The sequence below is a fragment of the Sander vitreus genome, chromosome 3 (genome assembly GCF_031162955.1).
Source record: "Sander vitreus isolate 19-12246 chromosome 3, sanVit1, whole genome shotgun sequence".
Classification (NCBI taxonomy): Eukaryota; Metazoa; Chordata; class Actinopteri; order Perciformes; family Percidae; genus Sander; species Sander vitreus.
The window spans coordinates 5,973,691-5,993,690 of record NC_135857.1 but is presented as its reverse complement, the minus strand read 5'-3'; the positions used below and the strand labels follow the sequence as shown (position 1 = coordinate 5,993,690).

The window sequence follows — 20,000 nt, the reverse complement described above, 5'->3', positions numbered from 1 at the left end:
AGTGTCAAATCACAACAGGAGTTATCTCAGGACACTTTACAGATAGAGTAGTCCTAGACCACACTCTATAAAAGACCCAACAATTTCCCACGAGCAAGTATTTGGTGCGACAGTGGTGAGGAAAAACTTCCTTTTTACAGGCAGAAACCTTGGACAGACCCAGGCTCTAGGTGGGCGTCAAGTAGGACCACGGCAGCAGCTGCCAGTGTAGGGTGGAATAGGGGGACGTCGAGCAGGACCACAGCAGTAGCTGCCAAAAACAATCCACCTGAACCACCAAATCTGCGAGGCGAGAAAGTATAAGGACCGGGGAGTAAGCTCCCCGGAGCTAGTTGAGTAACATGCATTAAAGGGACCTAAATGCACACAGATGGAGCTCTCTCCATGTGTCTCAGTGTGTGTCAAAGGAGTAGCAGTCTAAACCTATAGTAGGATAATTAAGAGCTGGCCCGAGGCAATCCCTGGCCAACCCTAACTATAAGCTTCATCAAAGAAGAGAGTTTTAAGCTTACTCTTACATAAATGTGGGGACAGTGTCTGCTTCCTGAATCCAGACTGGGAGCTGGTTCCACAGCATAAGAGCCTGCTAGCTGAAGGCTCTGGCTTCCATTCTACTTTTAGAGACTCTAGAAACCACAAGTAACTTTGCATTATGGGAGCGCAGTGCTCTAGTAGGGCAATAGGGTACTATGAGCTCTTTAAGATATGATGGTGCCAGACCATTAAGAGGATTTTAAATTCATACCTGGATTTTACAGGAACCAATGCAGAGAAGCGAATACAGGAGAAATATGATCCCTTTTCTTAGTTCTTGTCAGTACACACGCTGCAGCATTCTGGATCAACTGGAGAGTCTGAAGGGACTTGTTTGAGCAACCTGATAGTAAGGAATAGTCCAGCCTTGAAGTAACAAATGCATGGACTAGTTTTTCTTCATCGTTTTGAGACAGAATATGCCTAATTTTGGCAAGGTTACGCAGATGGAAAAAGGCGGTTCTTGAGATTTGTTTTATGTGGGCGTTAATGGATGTATCCTGATCAAAAATAACTCATTTCTGACAGTGGTACAATGCCATCCAGAGTAGCTATATCTTTAGATAATGAGTTTTGGAGGTTGTTTGGGGCCAAGTACAATAACTTCAGTTTTGTTTGATTGTAACATCAGGAAATTGCAGATCATACAGGATTTTATGTTCTTTAAATTCAGAATACGGACCTGGAGCGTGGTACACAACAAATGGAATTGGTTGAAATGTTTTCCAAGTTGGATGTGAAAGATTAAGAACAAGGCTTTTAAACGAGTTATAGCCTAATTTAGTTTACGTTTAGGCTTGAGTCGAAGATGGCTGAACATCAAAAGGTAACGTTACCTGAAAACAGCGTGTAGTTTCTTTTTAGCATCTCACAAAACACTTTCAGTCACAATGACCACTACTATGGTCAGAAACATTGTGCCAAAATATAAATAATAACGTCACTGTCAATGGGCTTATCTGCTGATTTAGGTGCCGTTACCTGAAATCGGTGATTTAACGTCACCGCTCATTTTACACAGTTTACCAACAAAACGCTGAGTGAACATTACTAGCTACGTTTTTCATGTTGATTTTTAGCGGTATGCACCCCCACTAACCTGGAAAACGGTTTCAAAACCGTAATGTTAATACAGCGTGTTGGAGGAATGCAGCGGGGAGTCAAAGGCAGAGGGACCGCACCGTTCGCTAACGTTAGCTTCTTGTCTCATCTGGGGTCTGATAAACAGTAAATTCATCAAATTCAGTGTCCACAATGCTATTTTCCAATGAACTGTAGCTGTCATATTTCACGGGACCCGCGTGAGTGCAGATTTCATGTCGCGGCTTTCGTCGTTTGTCACTTTGACTAAGATTGAGTGACAAGTGTACTCACCCTGTTGTTTATTTGGCTGCCATGACTTTGCGAGTGACGTCCTGTTACTGTTCCAGTTGCGAGAGAGAGAGAGAGCGGATGACAGTTCACTTGAGTTCAGTATAGCAGACGGCTCTGCAGAGTCGTGTAATTACGACTTTGACTTTTCATAAACAGCTGAAGGAGCGGCGGTGCTCAGCTGCTACATGTACATAGCGGAAACCCTGTTGTGCGTCTGCCCTATTTCTGATACCGTGGCAGCAGAAATGTTGCCATGGCGTGCCACCACTACAAAATCAACATAGAGGAAACACTGCAATTACAGTATCTACAAAGCCCACATCATTCACTGGGCACCACCTCGACAGCCAGTGGCGGAATGATGACATGCGACTGTACATGTCATTGCAATTATCAAGTTTGGCAGGAGTCTAGACAAAACTACGGTGTCCGACATGTCTCTTTGCATATGCACACACCGACTCAACATTCATTTTAGTGATCGGGTGTTGTTACTGCCGACGTGAATAATAATCTTAATGTATTTACGTTTATCCCTAGCCAGCAGTTTTAAATAGGATTCAGCGTTGCCTGCTCTGGCCCCAGGGATACACGTGACTATGGCCGCTGGTGCCGCTAACTTTACGTTTCTTAGAATGGAGCTCCCAATAACAGAGTTGGCTTCTCAGCGGGTGTGTCACTGAGTGGCGAGAAACTGTTAGAAACATGAAGGGTTTGGTGGTTAACCATGGGCTTGGTTTAGAGCTATGCCTCCTTCAGTCACCCACTCTCCCCGCTGCTCAGGGGCTGCCGGAGGACTGCTATCAGAAGCTGCACTATGCATACGAGTTAGATTTCGTAGTGCGGAGCAGTGCCTCTAATTCACCAAGCCTCCCCTCAAGAGCAGTAAATAAACTACATTTATTACATGTTTCATTATCACTAAAAGTGGCTAAAAATTCGACACGCCGAGCAAGAAGTGGAAGTAGAAGAGAGTAAGAGGAAGGGGGAAGAAGCCATCGCTAACGGCTAAGCTAAAGTAGGTAACAGAGCTAACAGTGTGTAAACAACTGTGAGATTAACGAGACAGTCGCTGTAAGAGAAGATAACGAGTGCTGCTAGTAGAACTAGTGTAGGTATAAATTTAAAGCGGGTAAATAACCGCTATAAGAAAGAATAAAACAAAGTTGACTGAGTTTGGCTAGAGCAGCAACACACAGTAGCACCGGAAATGAGACAATGCACTTAGCGTAGCACATCAGCAAATGCTGTTGATCATTTGGCTGGTATTAGGAGGTCTGGATCCTGAGCCAAATGTGAATGACAGCTACCCATCAAAAAGCTACAGACGAGCCCTTCCTCAGCAAAAGAAAAATAACCTTGGCTTTAACTCTCTCCTCAGGTGCTCTCTGCTCTGGACATACTACAACCTCCACACATTGACTTCTTTGAAGAAATGTATCCTTTACTATTGATTGATTCAAGGATGGATTCATGGATTCCTGTATTTATATGTTGTACAATCATTTTGAACCTGTAGCCAGAGGGCGTGGATTATTTTCAGGTAATAGAAAGGCTCTGAAGTGCCTCCTAACCTGTGACTCGCCACTGCTCTGCCTGGGCTGGGCTTCTACAGGCTATGTGATCCGCTGATTAGCGGTATGAGCTCCTTAGGAGCACCAATCTCTCACGGAAGTCTGACCTGGGTAGTGCGCAGTGCAGAGACGCAGCAAGTTGTGGAAATAACAAACCGTAGAATACAACCTCTGTCACAATGGGGCTGCGAGGCTTGGACCCAAATGCAGAGAGCCGGCAAAGTATGTTGAGCTTGATAATTTATTAAGCAAAAAATAAAGTGGAAACAAACAAAAGGTGTCCTGAAAGCAGCAGGCAAAACTAAACAAAAGTAATCCTGGGCAGGGAACAAAACCACAGGGAACACAAGACAAAAATATAAAGACAGAACACGACAGCCCTTGAAAACTCCAAACAGAAACGTAATGCTCTCACACAAGCCAAAGACAACACAGACTAAAGGTTAACTATTCAGGTTAACAAGGACTAACAAGAAACCGGTGACACAACAGGTGAAACGCATCAGACAATCACAAGGGCAGGAAAACCAAAAGACAGGAAGTAAAACTAGACAAGACTAGGGAGAAAAGACAGACTTCAAAATAAAACAGGAAGTGGGAAAACCAACAGAAAACATGAAACCAACTAAACAAAGAAACTTGACAAAGGGACTAGACGTGACAACCTCTACATGTCCTTTTTGTGTTTATAACACTGCACTCTGCACACATGTGATTGGTCACACTGATGGAATATAATTCTATATTATTGGAGATTATATGTTAATATTTCTGAGTGAGCAGGATCGTGGTGCAGCTGCAAAATGTATTTTGAAAGTGAGTTTTTTTTTAAATAGGCTGCGTATAGTCTGGACGTGTTTTAACAGCATTTGTTGTAGTAGTGTTTAAATTGACATCACAGGCTACATTTACATTGCTGCGTTTTGTTTTTGGCCAAAAGCGATCGTGCACACAAGTGTTTTTATCTCTAGTAGAAGAACTAATCACCGTTTAAACTAACCGGCCCAAACCGCACATCTCATGAAGTTTCTCGTATATTGGGCATGGGCGGGCCGGGGTAAACATATATATGCTGTCCGTTGCAGTAGATGCTAGACGTGTCAACGTCAAAGGACGTAGCTCGTGGCCCGCCCTATTCTGCCTCTAATTGGCTTTTCCTGGTATTCTTACCCTAACCCTTACCAATCCTCACACCCCATGCCTAAACCTAACTATGTCGACTATTCTAGCAGATCCGATTTAGGATCTACCGCCCGTTGCTGGTAGTTGCCATAGCAAGGTTAGTAGCTTAGTCTTGGAGAATAAGATGTTATGACCCAATCAGGCAGCGAAACGTTGTTGACAGTGTTTTCAATGTTCTCCGTTTGGGACCGTTGAGACTGCAACACAACCCCGCAGATTCCGAACCAACACAGAGTCAGAAGTGTTGTGTACTCTGAAATGCCAGAGCAGTGTGAATGCAAGGTGTAAACGTAGCAAAAGATATTCATTTTTAAACCAAAATGTAGCAGTGTAAATTTAGCCTCAGTTTGTTAAACCTGCTTTCTGAAACAGGTTCCTGGAAAAAAAAAAATGGGACACAAGACTGTTATTGTTTAAAACTGAAATAACAAATGTTTGAGTTTTCCATTTCATACTATAGGTCCCCTGATCTTAACCCGATTGAACTTGTCTGGCATGCCCTGAAGTACTGCGAAAATGTGAATGTAGAATCTGTGGATCCTCACGATCAAAAGTTATCAATCATTTTGATAATCCAAAAAATGTGCAAGTAATAGAACTACTTCCTGTAGGTGGCAGTCAAAACAGGAAGTGTTGTATTTTGGCAACAATTACTCTGATTAACACAAAACTTGACTCAGGTCTAGTTTTATATTGACATGTTTAGTGGATTTAACATGTAGAGGAAGCATCTGGTACAGACACTGGAATTTATTCCAGATGAAAGGTTAGAGAAATGTCATGAAATCTTTGGCCATCAACCCAAAAGAGTGGTCCTAGATGTCATGTGAGACACGTCCGCTGACAACTAAAATAGAGCTTAGGAAACTGCAATGATGAAAGACCAGTCCCACGCTGCTCTTTTTTTCTGTGATTTTTTTTCCCCCTTAATTTCCCATTGGTCAGCTATGTTGTGACTGAACTGATGCAAAGTGACCTCCATAAGATCATCGTATCACCACAGCCTCTGAGCTCAGACCACGCCAAAGTTTTTCTTTATCAGATTCTACGAGGTAGGTTCTTTTATTTCTTTTTCAGATCATCTTTTTACTGTTACATTTTTTCAAGTTCAGTTCATTAGATGTCCATAAGAAATGTGCAGATATATTTTTAGAGGAAGTGAAAGATGTAAGCTAAGTTAAATGAATGTTAGTATTTTCAGCATTGAGCATTTAAGTGCTTCCGTGGGGAAGTTAGAGCAGCACATAACTCTCGCTAAACAATTACAATGTAAAAATAAATCTTTACAATTAATTAATTAATGGTATAGATTTTTTTGAATATATATATATATATATATATATATATATATATATATATATATATATATATATATATATATATATATATATATATATATATATATATATATACACATACATACATACATACATACATACATACATGTATGTTTTGTTTGTGTAGCATGAAGGGGGCTACAATCCTGGATTGTATAATGACAATAAGAAATCCTGTAGATTTGATTTAGTTTTATAATCAAGAGCTGATGTCCTGAGGCCTTAAAAATTCTTAAATTATCTTAATTATAATTATCATTATTAATTATTATTATTAAAGTATTGTGTAGGTCTTAAATAATTTTAAACAGGTCTTAATTTCCCTACGTCCATGTAACGCTAGCTCTAATGCTCTTTTTATTTATTTCATGGTGTTGTAGTTCTTTCTTTCGCTAGTCCAAATATAATTTTGCTGTATTTCAACTGCAAATGAGACCAACATCCAATCAGCTTTCGTGTTATTGGTGCGAGTCTCTTTCAGATTGTACCACAGACATAAAACGGATTTTATTCTTCAGCTTTGGGGAAGTATAGTACAAGTTTAGTGATACTTGGCTGGATTAAAACTGAATTTAGGGCTTAGTTAATATTGTGATAAAGGTCTTAAATTTCATTCATAATGGTCTTGAAAAAGTCTTAAAAGTCTTAAATCTGACTTGGTGAAACCTGCAGAAACCATGATTGAACTCATTGTTTTTTACCCGGACTGATCAATATGCAATTAATAATATTTTATTCTCTAATTCTAATCCTTTGTTTTTTATTAACATTTATTTTTTATTTTTAACACAACACACAAAACAAATTATTTGCAACACGAACATCTCCCCTCGCCATCACAACCCACCCAGACGAAAATCAAGAAAAACAACAAAATAATAAAATAGAAAATAAAATATAAATCAAATAAAGATATGTACAAATGACCAAACGTCGCCACCCTAGCCATCTCACAAGTCCACTCTTGGATTGAAGGCATCCATTCATTCCTTCATCCTTTTAAAATAATCTGTCTGGTTATCCAGGGCTCCAGACTGCAACCAAATGGCATTTTGCAACCATTTTTTGAGACCGTGCGAGTAATATTTTAAACTACTACCTTGCTTGGGCCACTGAAATGCATCTGATTGGAAGGCTGTTACAGGGCACTGAGCTGTTAAGGTACCACTTTTGACTTGGACCAATTTACCCTATAATCCAAAAATGTTAAAGAGAAGCTTGAAATTTCAAAAGTTTTTGTAAATTTAGCTGCTGGTGTGACCAAACCATCCTCTCTGCTGGAGCTATAAATCCACATGACTACTTAATTTGCACGCAAAAGACTCATCGCCATGTTTGCGTTATTTATTCTTCTATATACTCAGTATAGCTCATGGAAATATCCTGCCCTGGGAACTGAGCTTTCTTATTTTAATAGAGTAAATTAAGTTCACAGGTACTCCACTAGGGGTAGCTCAGGTTTTGTACCCCCCAGAGCTACACTAATCTGGGCAAACAGTCTTTTCTTTATACTGGAACTACCCTTTGAAACCGGTTACCTGATACACTCAAGACAGTAAGAAGCATAGGCAGTTTTAAACAGGGTTTGAAAGTATGGCTTAGGTGCCAATCATAGTCATTACCTATTTTTATTAATTTTTTTTTGTATAACATGGATGAATTTGTTTAATGTATGATGAATGATTGATGTGTGATCTGCTGCCTCCTGTCCTCTCCCCCTGCCCTTATAGGGACCACAATGGAAATAAGTCTTTGGGCTTTGTGTCATCCCTGACTTATGTATTTTAATGTATGACACAGAGTACTGTTTCATATTTTTATATTTAAGTGGTTAAATACAATCAATCAGTTCTTTGTCTACATGAACAATATAGTTGAATAGGCTGCTGTAAGCTCTCTGTAGTCCCATTTAACCTGCTACTAAACTGCAAACAGCCTTTTTGAATATTCAGTGAACAGAGCAATTACCACTCCCTCTGCCAACTCAACAACAGGCATACTTTTTTTAGATGGAAAATTAGTTGTATTAAACAATGGAGCAGATGAAAGTGGTTGAGCTTGTTACATACCTACCAGATTTCACACAATCATCTCAAGTGTCCAAAACAGTTGTCGCAATGTCATGCTTTTTCACAAATTCCAGCAAACTACTTTTTACAACTTGTTTATTTACCAGTAATTAAAAAAAAAAAAAAGTACAATCATGAAATACATTCTACTTAGATATTATTGTAGCTGAACGGCTGAATAGAAAACAGCTATTGTGGATTGTCTATCAGCTGCAGACCATGCATTATTATTGAGATGCCTAATATTCTCTGACAAGCTAGCCCTCGATTTAACCCCCACCTGATCAGGATGAATTAAAGTATAACCTTATTAAATCTATTTGCCAAAACTTAACTGCATTAAGGAAATCTGGCCGTGATTCTTAGTCTCCTGGGTCCTTTACCTTTTTTAGGACCCAAAGTTATCAAAACCTGCCTAAATGTTGGTGGTACTGTGCCCTTCTCCAGTGCCTCTTTATATACCTCTAAAGTTCAGTTGCAGTTATTGTTAATGTCTACAGTTGCTGTGAAAACCTCTCCAGAATTGGATCTAACTGCAGAAATAGTGGAAGCTGATTCCCTCTGTTTTTTGTATCTAGCGAGTAATTTTCGTGCTTTGTCTCATGATTCAAAAGCATTTAGTCTTTCCCTGAATAAAGTTAATTCAACCTACTGAGATAGAATAGTATTTTATCGGTATTTTAATTGTGTCAAGTTTCTCAGGCCATCCTGTAACATTCTTCATTTAATCTCTGTTTCAGCATGTTTAATTTTACTTTCTAGTTGTAACAGTGCTTTAGCACTATTCCTCTTATGAAATGAAGCATTTTGTATAATGCGCCCCCTGATCAAAGCCTCCCATGCCACCCCTGAAGATGACCAATTTAACACCAAGCTCAGACCTAAGCCACTCTATATTTTCTGGCGCCTGTAAAAGGGAGGAGTTAAGGCGCCACCTATAAGAGCACCTTCTCTTACTTTGATGCAACAGTTCTAGGCGGACCCATGCATGATCAGAGATTACCATATATCCTATCACACATCCTATAGCAGAGGGAGACAGTGATTTGGACATTAAAAAATATCTATCCTAGAATATATCATGTGCGCTGATGAAAACAAATTATAGTCTCTTCCACCTGGGTTCAAAATCCTCCAAATATCATCCTCTGTAATGTGAGAGAGCCCCACTGTAGTCCAGAACTGGATCCACTATCAACCCTCTCCTTGAACTACATGGTGGTTTCCTACCGCTTGTAATTTCCTTTCTAAATCTATAAAAACATGCCTGATATTAGGTGCATAGTTATTAACCAGAATGAGTTCTTGCCCTTGTATTTCAGCCAGAACGATAACTCTTCCAAAATTATCCTTAATTTGTTTAATTTATATCGTAAGTGCTTGCTAATCAGTGTAATGACCCCCCTACTTCTGCTACACCCCACACTATGAAACAAATATCCAACCCATCCTCCACAAGTTTTTTTAGATTCCAGTCGACCTATGCGTTTCTTGCAATAATACCACATCATGTTTTTTTTTTTTTGTTTTTTTTTAAGACTGGACATAACCTTCCTCCTCTTGATGGGATTCCCCAGTAGGGGTGTGCAAAAAAATCGATTCACATTTGAATCGTGATTCAAGCTCTACCGATTCAAAATTGATTCATAGAATTCCAAAAATCGATTCATATTTTTTTATTTAAATTGCATGTCTACTGCAATCACATGGGAAAAGTAACTACATTTACAGACTGAATCTTTTTTTTTTTTTAATCAAGAATCGTTTTTCAATCGGAAATCAATTTTGAATCAAATCTTGACATTTTCTGAATCTTGCACCCCTATTCCCCAGCCCATTAATGACCCAGGTGGAGAAACATACAGTGGGGCAAAAAAGTATTTAGTCAGCCAATTGTGCAAGTTCTCCCACTTAAAAAGATGAGAGGCCTGTAATTTTCATCATAGGTATACTTCAACTATGAGAGACAAAATGAGAAAAAGAAACCCAGAAAATCACATTGTAGGATTTTTTTAATGAATTTATTTGCAAATTCCTCAGGAAAATAAGTATTTGGTCACCTACAAACAAGCAAGATTTCTGGCTCTCACAGACCTGTAACTTCTTCTTTAAGAGGCTCCTCTGTCCTCCACTTGTTACCTGTATTAATGGCACCTGTTTGAACTTATAAGTATAAAAGACACCTGTCCACAACCTCAAACAGTCACACTCCAAACTCCACTATGGCCAAGACCAAAGAGCTGTCAAAGGACACCAGAAATAAAATTGTAGACCTGCACCAGGCTGGGAAGACTGAATCTGCAATAGGTAAGCAGCTTGGTGTGAAGAAATCAACTGTGGGAGAAATTATAAGAAAATGGAAGACAAACAAGACCACTAATAATCTCCCTTGATCCGGGGCTCCACGCAAGATCTCACCCCGTGGGGTCGAAATGATCACAAGAACGGTGAGCAAAAATCCCAGAACCACACGGGGGGACCTAGTGAATGACCTGCAGAGAGCTGGGACCAAAGTAACAAAGGCTACCATCAGTAACACACTACGCCGCCAGGGACTCAAATCCTGCAGTGCCAGACGTGTCCCCCTGCTTAATCCAGTACATGTCCAGGCCTGTCTGGAGTTTGCTAGAGAGCATTTGGATGATCCAGAAGAGGATTGGGAGAATGTCATATGGTCAGATGAAACCAAAATGGAACTTTTTGGTTAAAAACTCAACTCGTCGTGTTTGGAGGGGAAAGAATGCTGAGTTGCATCCAAAGAACACCATACCTACTGTGAAGCATGGGGGTGGAAACATCATGCTTTGGGGCTGTTTTTCTGCAAAGGGACCAGGACGACTGATCCGTGTAAAGGAAAGAATGAATGGGGCCATGTATCGTGAGATTTTGAGTGAAAACCTCCTGGTCATGGAGCGGCCTAGCCAGTCTCCAGATCTCAACCCCATAGAAAATCTTTGGAGGGAGTTGAAAGTCCGTGTTGCCCAGCGACAGCCCCAAAACATCACTGCTCTAGAGGAGATCTGCATGGAGGAATGGGCCAAAATACCAGCAACAGTGTGTGAAAACCTTGTGACGACTTACAGAAAACATTTGACCTCTGTCAATGCCAACAAAGGGTATATAACAAAGTATTGAGATGAACTTTTGTTATTTACTAAATACTTATTTTCCACCATAATTTGCAAATGAATTCATTAAAAATCCTACAATGTGATTTTCCGGATTTTTTTTCTTCTCATTTTGTCTCTCATAGTTGAAGTGTACCAATGATGAAAATTACAGGCCTCATCTTTTTAAGTGGGAGAACTTGCACAATTGGTGGCTGACTAAATACTTTTTTGCCCCACTGTAGAGCTAACGTTAGACAACATAACTATATATTAAAATTTCACAGCCATCTTCTGAGCACAAACAATACATTGTGGTGATGAATAAACATAACTAACTCCCAAATACTTATAGAACAGTCCATGCATTTGAACCTGACCCACGCACAGTCCAATTTCCCCAAAAGTCAATTCTGCGAAAACATGATGGTCCGTGATCCATAGTCGCTCCATACCTCTGTCTCCATGTACTGATGCCAAAGAAAATATGCACAACCAGAGTCAAACAAAAGAAAATGTGTCCAAGCAGGGGCCAAGCGGGTGTCCTATATTAGTGCCAGTCCGCCCCAGGAGAAAGCCGAAGAAAAAGAAAGTAAACAGAGGCAGCCATCAGCACATAATAGCAAATCCCACGTTTACGCAAAGCTGCACATCAATATAACTCCAGTGCTGACAAATCACTCCATATTATCTATGAATGCCATCGCCTTTCAAGGACATTCAAATGTCTTAACTCCCTCCTTGGCGTCTATTTTGAGCTTGGCAGGATAAAGGATTTGGAATCTCACCTCTCGCTTATGAAGCTTTTTCTTACACCTCTTGAATTTGTCACACTTTATCTTTGTAGCCCTAGAGAAGTCTGGAAATAGCATTATGATGTTATTCTGCCAGGTCAGCTTGCCCTTATATCTCGCTTTACGCAGTACCAGCTCTCTAAACATCTCAGAAACCTCACCAGGATGGTTCTGGGTCGGTCTCCGGCCCCAGGCTGCTGGCCGGCAGTTCTATATGCATGTTCAATCTCACATTGTCCCTCTATCTCCAGCAATTCCTGATTCAGCTCCCCAAAAACTTTACGCCATCTCCTCCTTTTTTACCCTTGGTAATGCCCACAAAACAGATGTTATTGGGTCATTTCTTCTCAAAGCATAGCAGCTGGATTATCCCAGCTTTCCTTCTCGGCAGCCTCAATACTTTCCATGTGATTCTCAACAGCAGCCATTGTGGTGATTAGGGTGGAAAATTTTGACTCCAAGACGATGGCCGCAATCTTCTCTAGTGCTGCACATATTTTATCAAAGTCTGCCGACATCATTAGTCTGTTGCACATCTTCTCTGGCAGCAGCGCCATCTTGGCCCGTCACGTCTGTTCCGCAGGGATGCATATGCTTCTTAATATCTGCACAGGCCGCCGATTTTCTGTTTTTAGACATCCTTGGCTTTCACAAGGTTTCTCCTCCAGGCTAAACACAAATATCTCTTGCTAGTAGAGGTGTGACTTTCTGTGAGATTTCTCGTCAAGGTAAAAAGTGTCTTGCCATATCAGTACACAAGTGCAGAGTAACAGCCTTGAAATTAGCATAGAAAATCCCCCGGCCGCTCTTCAAAGTTGAATCAGAGTTTACGTTTTCACTGTGGCGCTGTCTCGCGCAGACCACTCTCTCTGTTAAACTGAATCGGGAAGCAGACAGCAAAACCTAACTTTACTTTTAATGATATTAAACAAAGAGAAATGTTCTCCGTTGGTGCTATAATGGTCATAAATCGATACTAGAGTAGCCTCCTTCCTTGTTTAGTGCTGCAATTAATAAAATGCAGAGGAGGAGAAAAGAGCATCTGTCTTCATAAAAATCATCTGTTGAGTGTTTGATGGTAATTGTTTTGTGCTTTAGAATGTAATCACTGTGAAACAATAGTAAGATAAGCTTTATTTCTCTCCGTCTACTGTAAAATGACAAATTCAAGTACAAAACATTTGGTCTCAACTACTGCCAGAAAACACTTAGTTATGTTGAAACCTTGGTTCTCTGAGTGAAGGGACTATCTCTCCACCTTTACATATGGAATAAGTAACAGTGTAACTGTTATACAGGAGAGAAGCCAGTCATTTGAGTTTGTGGCAAAACCTTTCAGTGCTCATTTTTCATTTTGTGACTTATTCGGTTGAATAAAAGACTATTTTTCCAGTATTTCTTCATTGAAGTTTTTTGTAAAATAGTGTTAAAATCTCATCTCGATCTCGTGAATCCAATCTCGTGAGCTGGGTGTCTCGTCACACCCCTACTGGCTAGGTATCTGTAAAAGGGTAAATACATCAGTACAACACAGAGCCCTTTGTCCAAGCGTCTTTTGCATTCGGTCACATGACTTCCCAATGTTGCTGTTGTTGGCACAATTAGCACAGTCGACTTCAAAGTGTGTGCAATCTTAAGACCTTAACGATGAAAAGTTACTAAAAGCTTGACTTTTCTTCAAACGGTATGGCTGTGGTGTGGCTGCCATTTTGTGCTTTTCGCCATGAAACAAGAAGCTGTTGTAACTCCAGTGTTCTCCAATCTGCCCGACATTTCTCATGATTGACATGGGTCCAGGCCTGAGGACATCTACATGTAAATTTTGACTCAGTCATAGCGCCACCTGCTGGCAACAGGAAGTCAGCCTTATATGACAAACCTCATCAGATTTATATGAAACTTGTGTGGTCTCCACTTGATATAGAGCTCAACAGTGACCAATTTTTTAACGGCTCTGGTTCCGGAAGTGTATTTCCCCCATTCAATTGTTCCATTGACATTTAAAATATTGCTTACAGTGTATAAAAAAAACAGTTGGAAAATGGGAAAAAAGGCAAAGGTACAAGACAGTGTACAGAAACTATCGTAGACTTCAATGGTAAACGTTTGCGGTTTTGGTGGTACGGTAAACATTTCCATGGTAACAGTGAGTTGGACCAATCAGAGACGTCGTTATGCTTAGGATTGTGGGTAGTGTAGTATTTCTCAATAAGATCGCAAATAAAACATGTTTTTTTTTTTAAAACAAGGTTGTTTTCATAAAGATTTCTATCTTTTACAGGAGCAGAAACTTTTATTTCACAACTCCGTAGCTCGTGGTCAGTCTACCTCGGATGGTTTAGACATTATGGCTGATAATCGAAATCCTTATGGAGAAAATCAATGGGATTTTTACTTCCGGAACCACACTGTTGAGTTCTATTAAGCTGCCCCCTATACTACAGCCATGCCCCTATACTTTAGCCATGTCCACTTTCATAACTCATGAATGTTGTCTGTGAGATATCTGAACTCAGCAGAGAGTTAATTTTTCTTTGGTGATGATTTGCCACACCCCCTAGGCGTTAGCCACGTCCCTTTCATACTTCATGGCCATTTTGACAGACTCTTTAGTGAGGTATCGCTCAGCAGAGTTCCTTTTTTATTGCTGATGGTCTGCCCCATACCCCATCATTTAGCCACTTTTACAACTCAAACTTTTTCATTGATGACAGTTTGCAATACCCCCTATACTTGGTACATTTACAATACACCACTTCCAACGGCGCACACTCCAAGCAAAAAATGACTATCAATTATCAACTAATGTCTAACTTGTGCGCGCAGTGTCCGACAGTCGCGCAAATGCACGGCCACGTGGACCGGTGTCCCATCGGTAACCTTAACGCACAGAGAGGTGCGAGGGCCCGTACATCACTGCTTGCAGCTTTAATACATATTATATATTTAATGTAAAGCACTTTGAATTGCCTTGTTGCTGAAATGTGCTGTATAAATAAAGCTAATTTTCCAGTCTATAAATTAGACCGTGTTAATAGATCTTGGGCTTACACCTGGACAGAATTACGTGACCGTTTAGTCAATTTTATCATAGCCCAATATCACAAATAACAAATTTGCATTGATTAACAGTTATATAGTACATGTATATGAGAAAACACCAGTTTGAACTCCTGTGTAAGAGACATCAGCATACTCATTCAACCACTGCATAAGTGCTGGTAAGCACAGTATTCGTAATGGTTTAAAAAAACTTGAAAATAGGATTATAATATCTGATGTAATATTATATATCTTGTGTCTTCCTCCTCCTCATCCCCACCACCAGGACTTAAATACCTTCATTCTGCTGGCATTCTGCACCGAGACATCAAGCCTGGCAACCTCCTGGTCAACAGCAACTGTGTGCTCAAGGTGTGTGGAACAGGCTATGTGGCTATCCTTTTTCATGTCAACTGAACATGTCAAAATCCACAACCAACCTGAGGACAACATCACAATAACAGAAACCTCTGTAAAGTCTGCCATATCTGTAATATGCCTGTGCATTACAGCACAGCACTGGTAAAAATTACAAATGGCCTTCTAATTGCTTCAGGCAAAGGACTTGTCTTATTAGATCTTAGTGCTGCATTCAACACTATTATCACTATCACATCCTATTACAGAGACTGGAACATTTAATTGGCATTAAAGGAACTGCATCAAGCTGGCTTAAGTTCTGTTTATCAGATTGATTTCAGTTTGTTCATGTTAACGATGAATCCTCCATACACGCTAAAGTTAGTCATGGTGTTCCACAAGGCTCTGTGCTTGAAATTATTCTTTTCACCTCATATATGCTTCCTCTAGGCAATATAATTAGGAAACACCCCATAAACGTTTACTGTTATGCAGATGCTACCCAACTATATCTATCGATCAAGCCAGAAGAAACCAATCAGGTAAACTTTAAACATGCATTAAGGATATGAAGTTATTGTACTTGGCCCCTTTTTAATTAGGCATATACTGTTTCAAAAAGATGCAGAAAAACTAGTTGAGACGTCAAGAAGGGCCGCAGAGCAGCCACGATCCAGGTGCTACCACAATTGAAGCAAATTTGCGAGGCGAGAAAGCACAAGTAATCCGGTGAAGAAGCTAAGTTAGTAACCTGCGTTAATTAAACATAAATACATACAGATGTAGAGAGAGAAGAGCTCAGTGTATTATAGGAAGCCCCCTGGCAGTCTAAACCTATAGCAGCATATATAAGATCTGTTCCAAGGCAAAACTGGGCCAGCCCTAACTATAAGCTAGCCTGGCTCTGCCCTCCCATGTACTTTCGCTCAATTTTCATTTTCCTTCAGTACTCCGTCTGGGTTTGCGGTATAGTCTTGGGTTTTCTCCGACCAAATATTTGGCGGTCCAATCAGCGAACAGAGGGAGTGGCTGAGAACGATGACGTTGAGGTTGTGATGTGCGCTAGTTTGAGTTATAGTTCCATAATGGCGGCGGAGAAAGATGTGGTCTGTTGTGGCAACGCTGCCGAATATCCAGAAGTTAAAGCCCGAGCAAGAACAATCTTTGCTGAGTTTTGTTGGTGGCCATGATGTTGTGGCCCTCCTCCCCACGGGGTTCGGGAACAGTTGGATTTTCCAGCTCGCTCCATTAGTGGTGAAGGAGTTGGCTAAGGCTAACGCTAGCGATGCTAAGCCGATAGTTGTTGTCTCCCCTCGTTAGCCTGGTCCTACCAGACAGTACGTAGGAGGGCGGAGCCAGGCTACCAGAGTGTCTCTGGGCAGATCCAATAGTTTTAAACTTCAGAGTACCCGCCTTCAAGGAAGTTAACACTTGTCAATGGAGAGTGGCCAGTCTCTCTGTACAAATGAAATGTACGAGAGTCTGGTAGGACCAGGCTAACTATAAGCTTAATCAAAGAGGAGAATTTAAAGCTTATTCTTAAATGTGGAGATGGTGTCTGCCTACTGAACCAAATCTGGGAGCTAGTTAACCAGGAGAGGAGCTTGGTAGCTGAGGGGTCTGGCTCCCATTCTACTTTTGGAGACTCTATGAACCAAATAATCTTGGTATCTGGGAGCGCAGTGTTCTATTAGAGTAATTAGAGAATGATCTTTTTAAGCTATGATGGTGTATAACCATGAAGAGCTTTGTAGGTGAGAAGGATTTTAAATTTAGGTCTAGATTTTACAGTGATCCAGTGCAGAGAAACTAATAATAAAATTAACAACTCTTGACACACATTTGAAAATAGTTTTGCTACAATAATGGCACCATACCACAAGCCAAGTAATCAGCCTGTTTCAAACAGGCATGTTTTGAATGGGCACTCGAAATTGCACAAATTAAAGCCAAGGTATAGTTTGCTACATGATGTAACATTGTGCCCTATGAGCAACACAACCAGTGGTTGTTTCCATTTGAGCAGGGGAGACACGCGTACTTACGAAGCAAAAACAGTTGTCAGAATAAAGCTGTGAGCGGTAAAAAGACGACAAACGATTACAACAGTTGTAGTAACCTCTGAATGACTGTCTTTCAGATCTGTGATTTTGGCCTGGCCCGAGTGGAGGAGTTAGACGAGTCACGACACATGACTCAGGAAGTGGTTACACAGTATTACCGAGCTCCTGAGATCCTCATGGGGAGCCGCCATTACTCCAACTCCATCGATATCTGGTCTGTGGGCTGCATCTTTGCTGAGCTGCTGGGGCGGCGCATCCTCTTCCAAGCCCAAAGTCCCATTCAGCAGGTAACGGAGTACTCTCTTAGGATAAGATGAGACAAGAGAGAACTTTATTCACCCTCAAGGGATTTTTTGTGACCAAGATGCTTGATTATAGTGAATTAAATGTATACATAGTATAAATATACTCTATATCAGGGGCGGATTGGCCATCTGGCAACTCTGGCAAATGCCAGAGGGGCCGGACCATTATTTTCGTATGTTTTTTTTTTTTAATATACAAATAAATTGTCTTTAGAGGCCGACAGCGCATAGGACGTGTTTTTATCTATAGCTTGCACAATTTCACTATGGTTGTAGTAGTAATAATAATAATAATCGTCACCTTCAAACGGGATCTCCGTTTGCAGGGTTCAGGCTGTACCGGACTCTCCCGGTGATCATGCTGCTCTGGGGGACCGGCTGCGTAGTGAGAAGCCGCTGCTGATGGGCGCAGAGCAGGGGCAGACTGGGACAAGAATTCAGCCCTGGCACTGTAGCCACACCAGCACACATCACCATGCAGCCCCACCCACGGACACGTGCATTCACTAATTACATTTGTGTACAGATGGTGAAATAATATAAGCAGTACCTTATGTAACAGATTTTTAAACTTTTAATGTAACTGGCTTTTAATGTAACTGGCAAGCTTACTAGGCTACTTTTTAAAGAGCACGTTTATAACAAATTTACACATACTGTCTGTCTATATGCTGTTACTGTCATTCTCTACAGTTGTTGTCTTTTTGTTGTCACTGTCTGTTCGATTGTCCATCTTTCTCTCTGTTGATACTGTACATATTGTCCGTCTGGTTCTCCATTTTTTTATCCGTTTTAACTCTCCAACTCCGCAATTTTAATGTTTTTATGGCTGTCTGTGATTATACTTCAGGGTTTTTCCTTGCTCAGAATTGGCCTTTGGGGGAACACATAAAGCAGGGGGGGGGGGTCCTCCTGCAGGAATCCCGCATTTTGAGGGTAAAAGACTTAAATTTCTGCATTTTGATACATTTTTGGGGACCAATTTATGGTAAAAACGTCTATTTATTGCAAGGAAATCACAAAATTCTGGTGGCAGCTAACAATTTATAATACAAAATATAATGGAAGATTATTAGATTCAGTAGTCCAGTAAGGGGGCTTTCACATCCGGGACATGGGCCGGATATGACAAAGTCCAGTTGTTAAATTGGCATTAACAGGGCTTTATGGTAACCTTTTTCCCCCCAAGGAGCACGTTTTGCCCTGAACAAGCAGTGTTGTTTTGCTCCATCTTTCTGCTGTGCCCCATTCACGTAGTGTCACGTTTTACACTAGAAGGTTAAACTCTGCATAAAGCCATGTTCATGCTAATTTAACAACTGGACTTATCCAGCCCATGTCCCGGATGTGAAAGCCCCCTTACTGGACTACTGAATCTAATAATCTTCCATTATATTTTGTATTATAAATTGTTAGCTGCCACCAGAATTTTGTGATTCCCTTGCAATAAATAGACGTTTTTACCATAAATTGGTGCCCAAAAATGTGTCAGAATGTAGAAATTGAAATCTTTTACCCTCAAAATTTCCTGGGGGAGAACCCCCCCCCCCGCTTTGTGTTCCCCCAAAGGCCAATTCTGAGCAATGAAAAACCCTGAAGTATAATCACAGACAGCCATAAAAACATTAACATTGCGGAGTTAGAGAGTTAAAACGGATGAAAAGATGGAGAACCAGACGGACAATATGTACAGTATCAACAGAGAGAAAGATGGACAATCGAACAGACAGTGACAACAAAAAGACAACATACTGTAGAGAATGATAGTAACAGCATATAAACAGACAGTATGTGTAAATTTGTTATAAACGTGTGCTCTTTGCTTAGAAAAAGTAGCCTAGTAAGCATTGTTTGCCAGTTACTTACATTAAATGTTTAAAAATCTGTTAAGATGCTGCTTATATTTAACCATCTGTACACAAATGTAATTAGTGAATGCACGTGTCCGTGGGTGGGGCTGCATGGTGAGGTGGGCTAGTGTGGCTACAGTGTCAGGGCTGAATTCTTGTCCCAGTCTGCCCCTGCTATATATACATACACAGTAAAATAAAATATACATGCATACTAAAAATTAGAGTTAGGTCAATGTCCCGATGCTGTTTTGTGAATAAAATGGCTTTTATTGATCAAGTAGTGTGGTAGAGTCAGCTACATTTTCCTGATCATTTGTGAAGCTCAGGTGCAGCGGAGCTTTCTGCTGCGGTCAGAAATAGAACTGCTAAGGATCACTGACACCACAGCCAAAAACGGACATGTATG

The 20,000-nt window shown here is 40.6% G+C and overlaps 1 protein-coding gene across 6 annotated transcripts in view; it reads left to right on the top strand.

Moving 5' to 3' along the window:
* Positions 1-20,000, top strand: part of nlk2 (nemo-like kinase, type 2) — an 81,251-nt gene that overhangs the window by 16,858 nt on the left and 44,393 nt on the right. For all 6 annotated transcript variants that reach the window (XM_078245810.1, XM_078245809.1, XM_078245811.1 and 3 more), the window contains exons 4-7: positions 3,290-3,345; positions 5,610-5,716; positions 15,300-15,385; positions 17,514-17,723. In XM_078245810.1, coding sequence (XP_078101936.1) covers positions 3,290-3,345; positions 5,610-5,716; positions 15,300-15,385; positions 17,514-17,723 — 459 coding nt within the window. The remainder of the gene's footprint in view (positions 1-3,289; positions 3,346-5,609; positions 5,717-15,299; positions 15,386-17,513; positions 17,724-20,000) is intronic.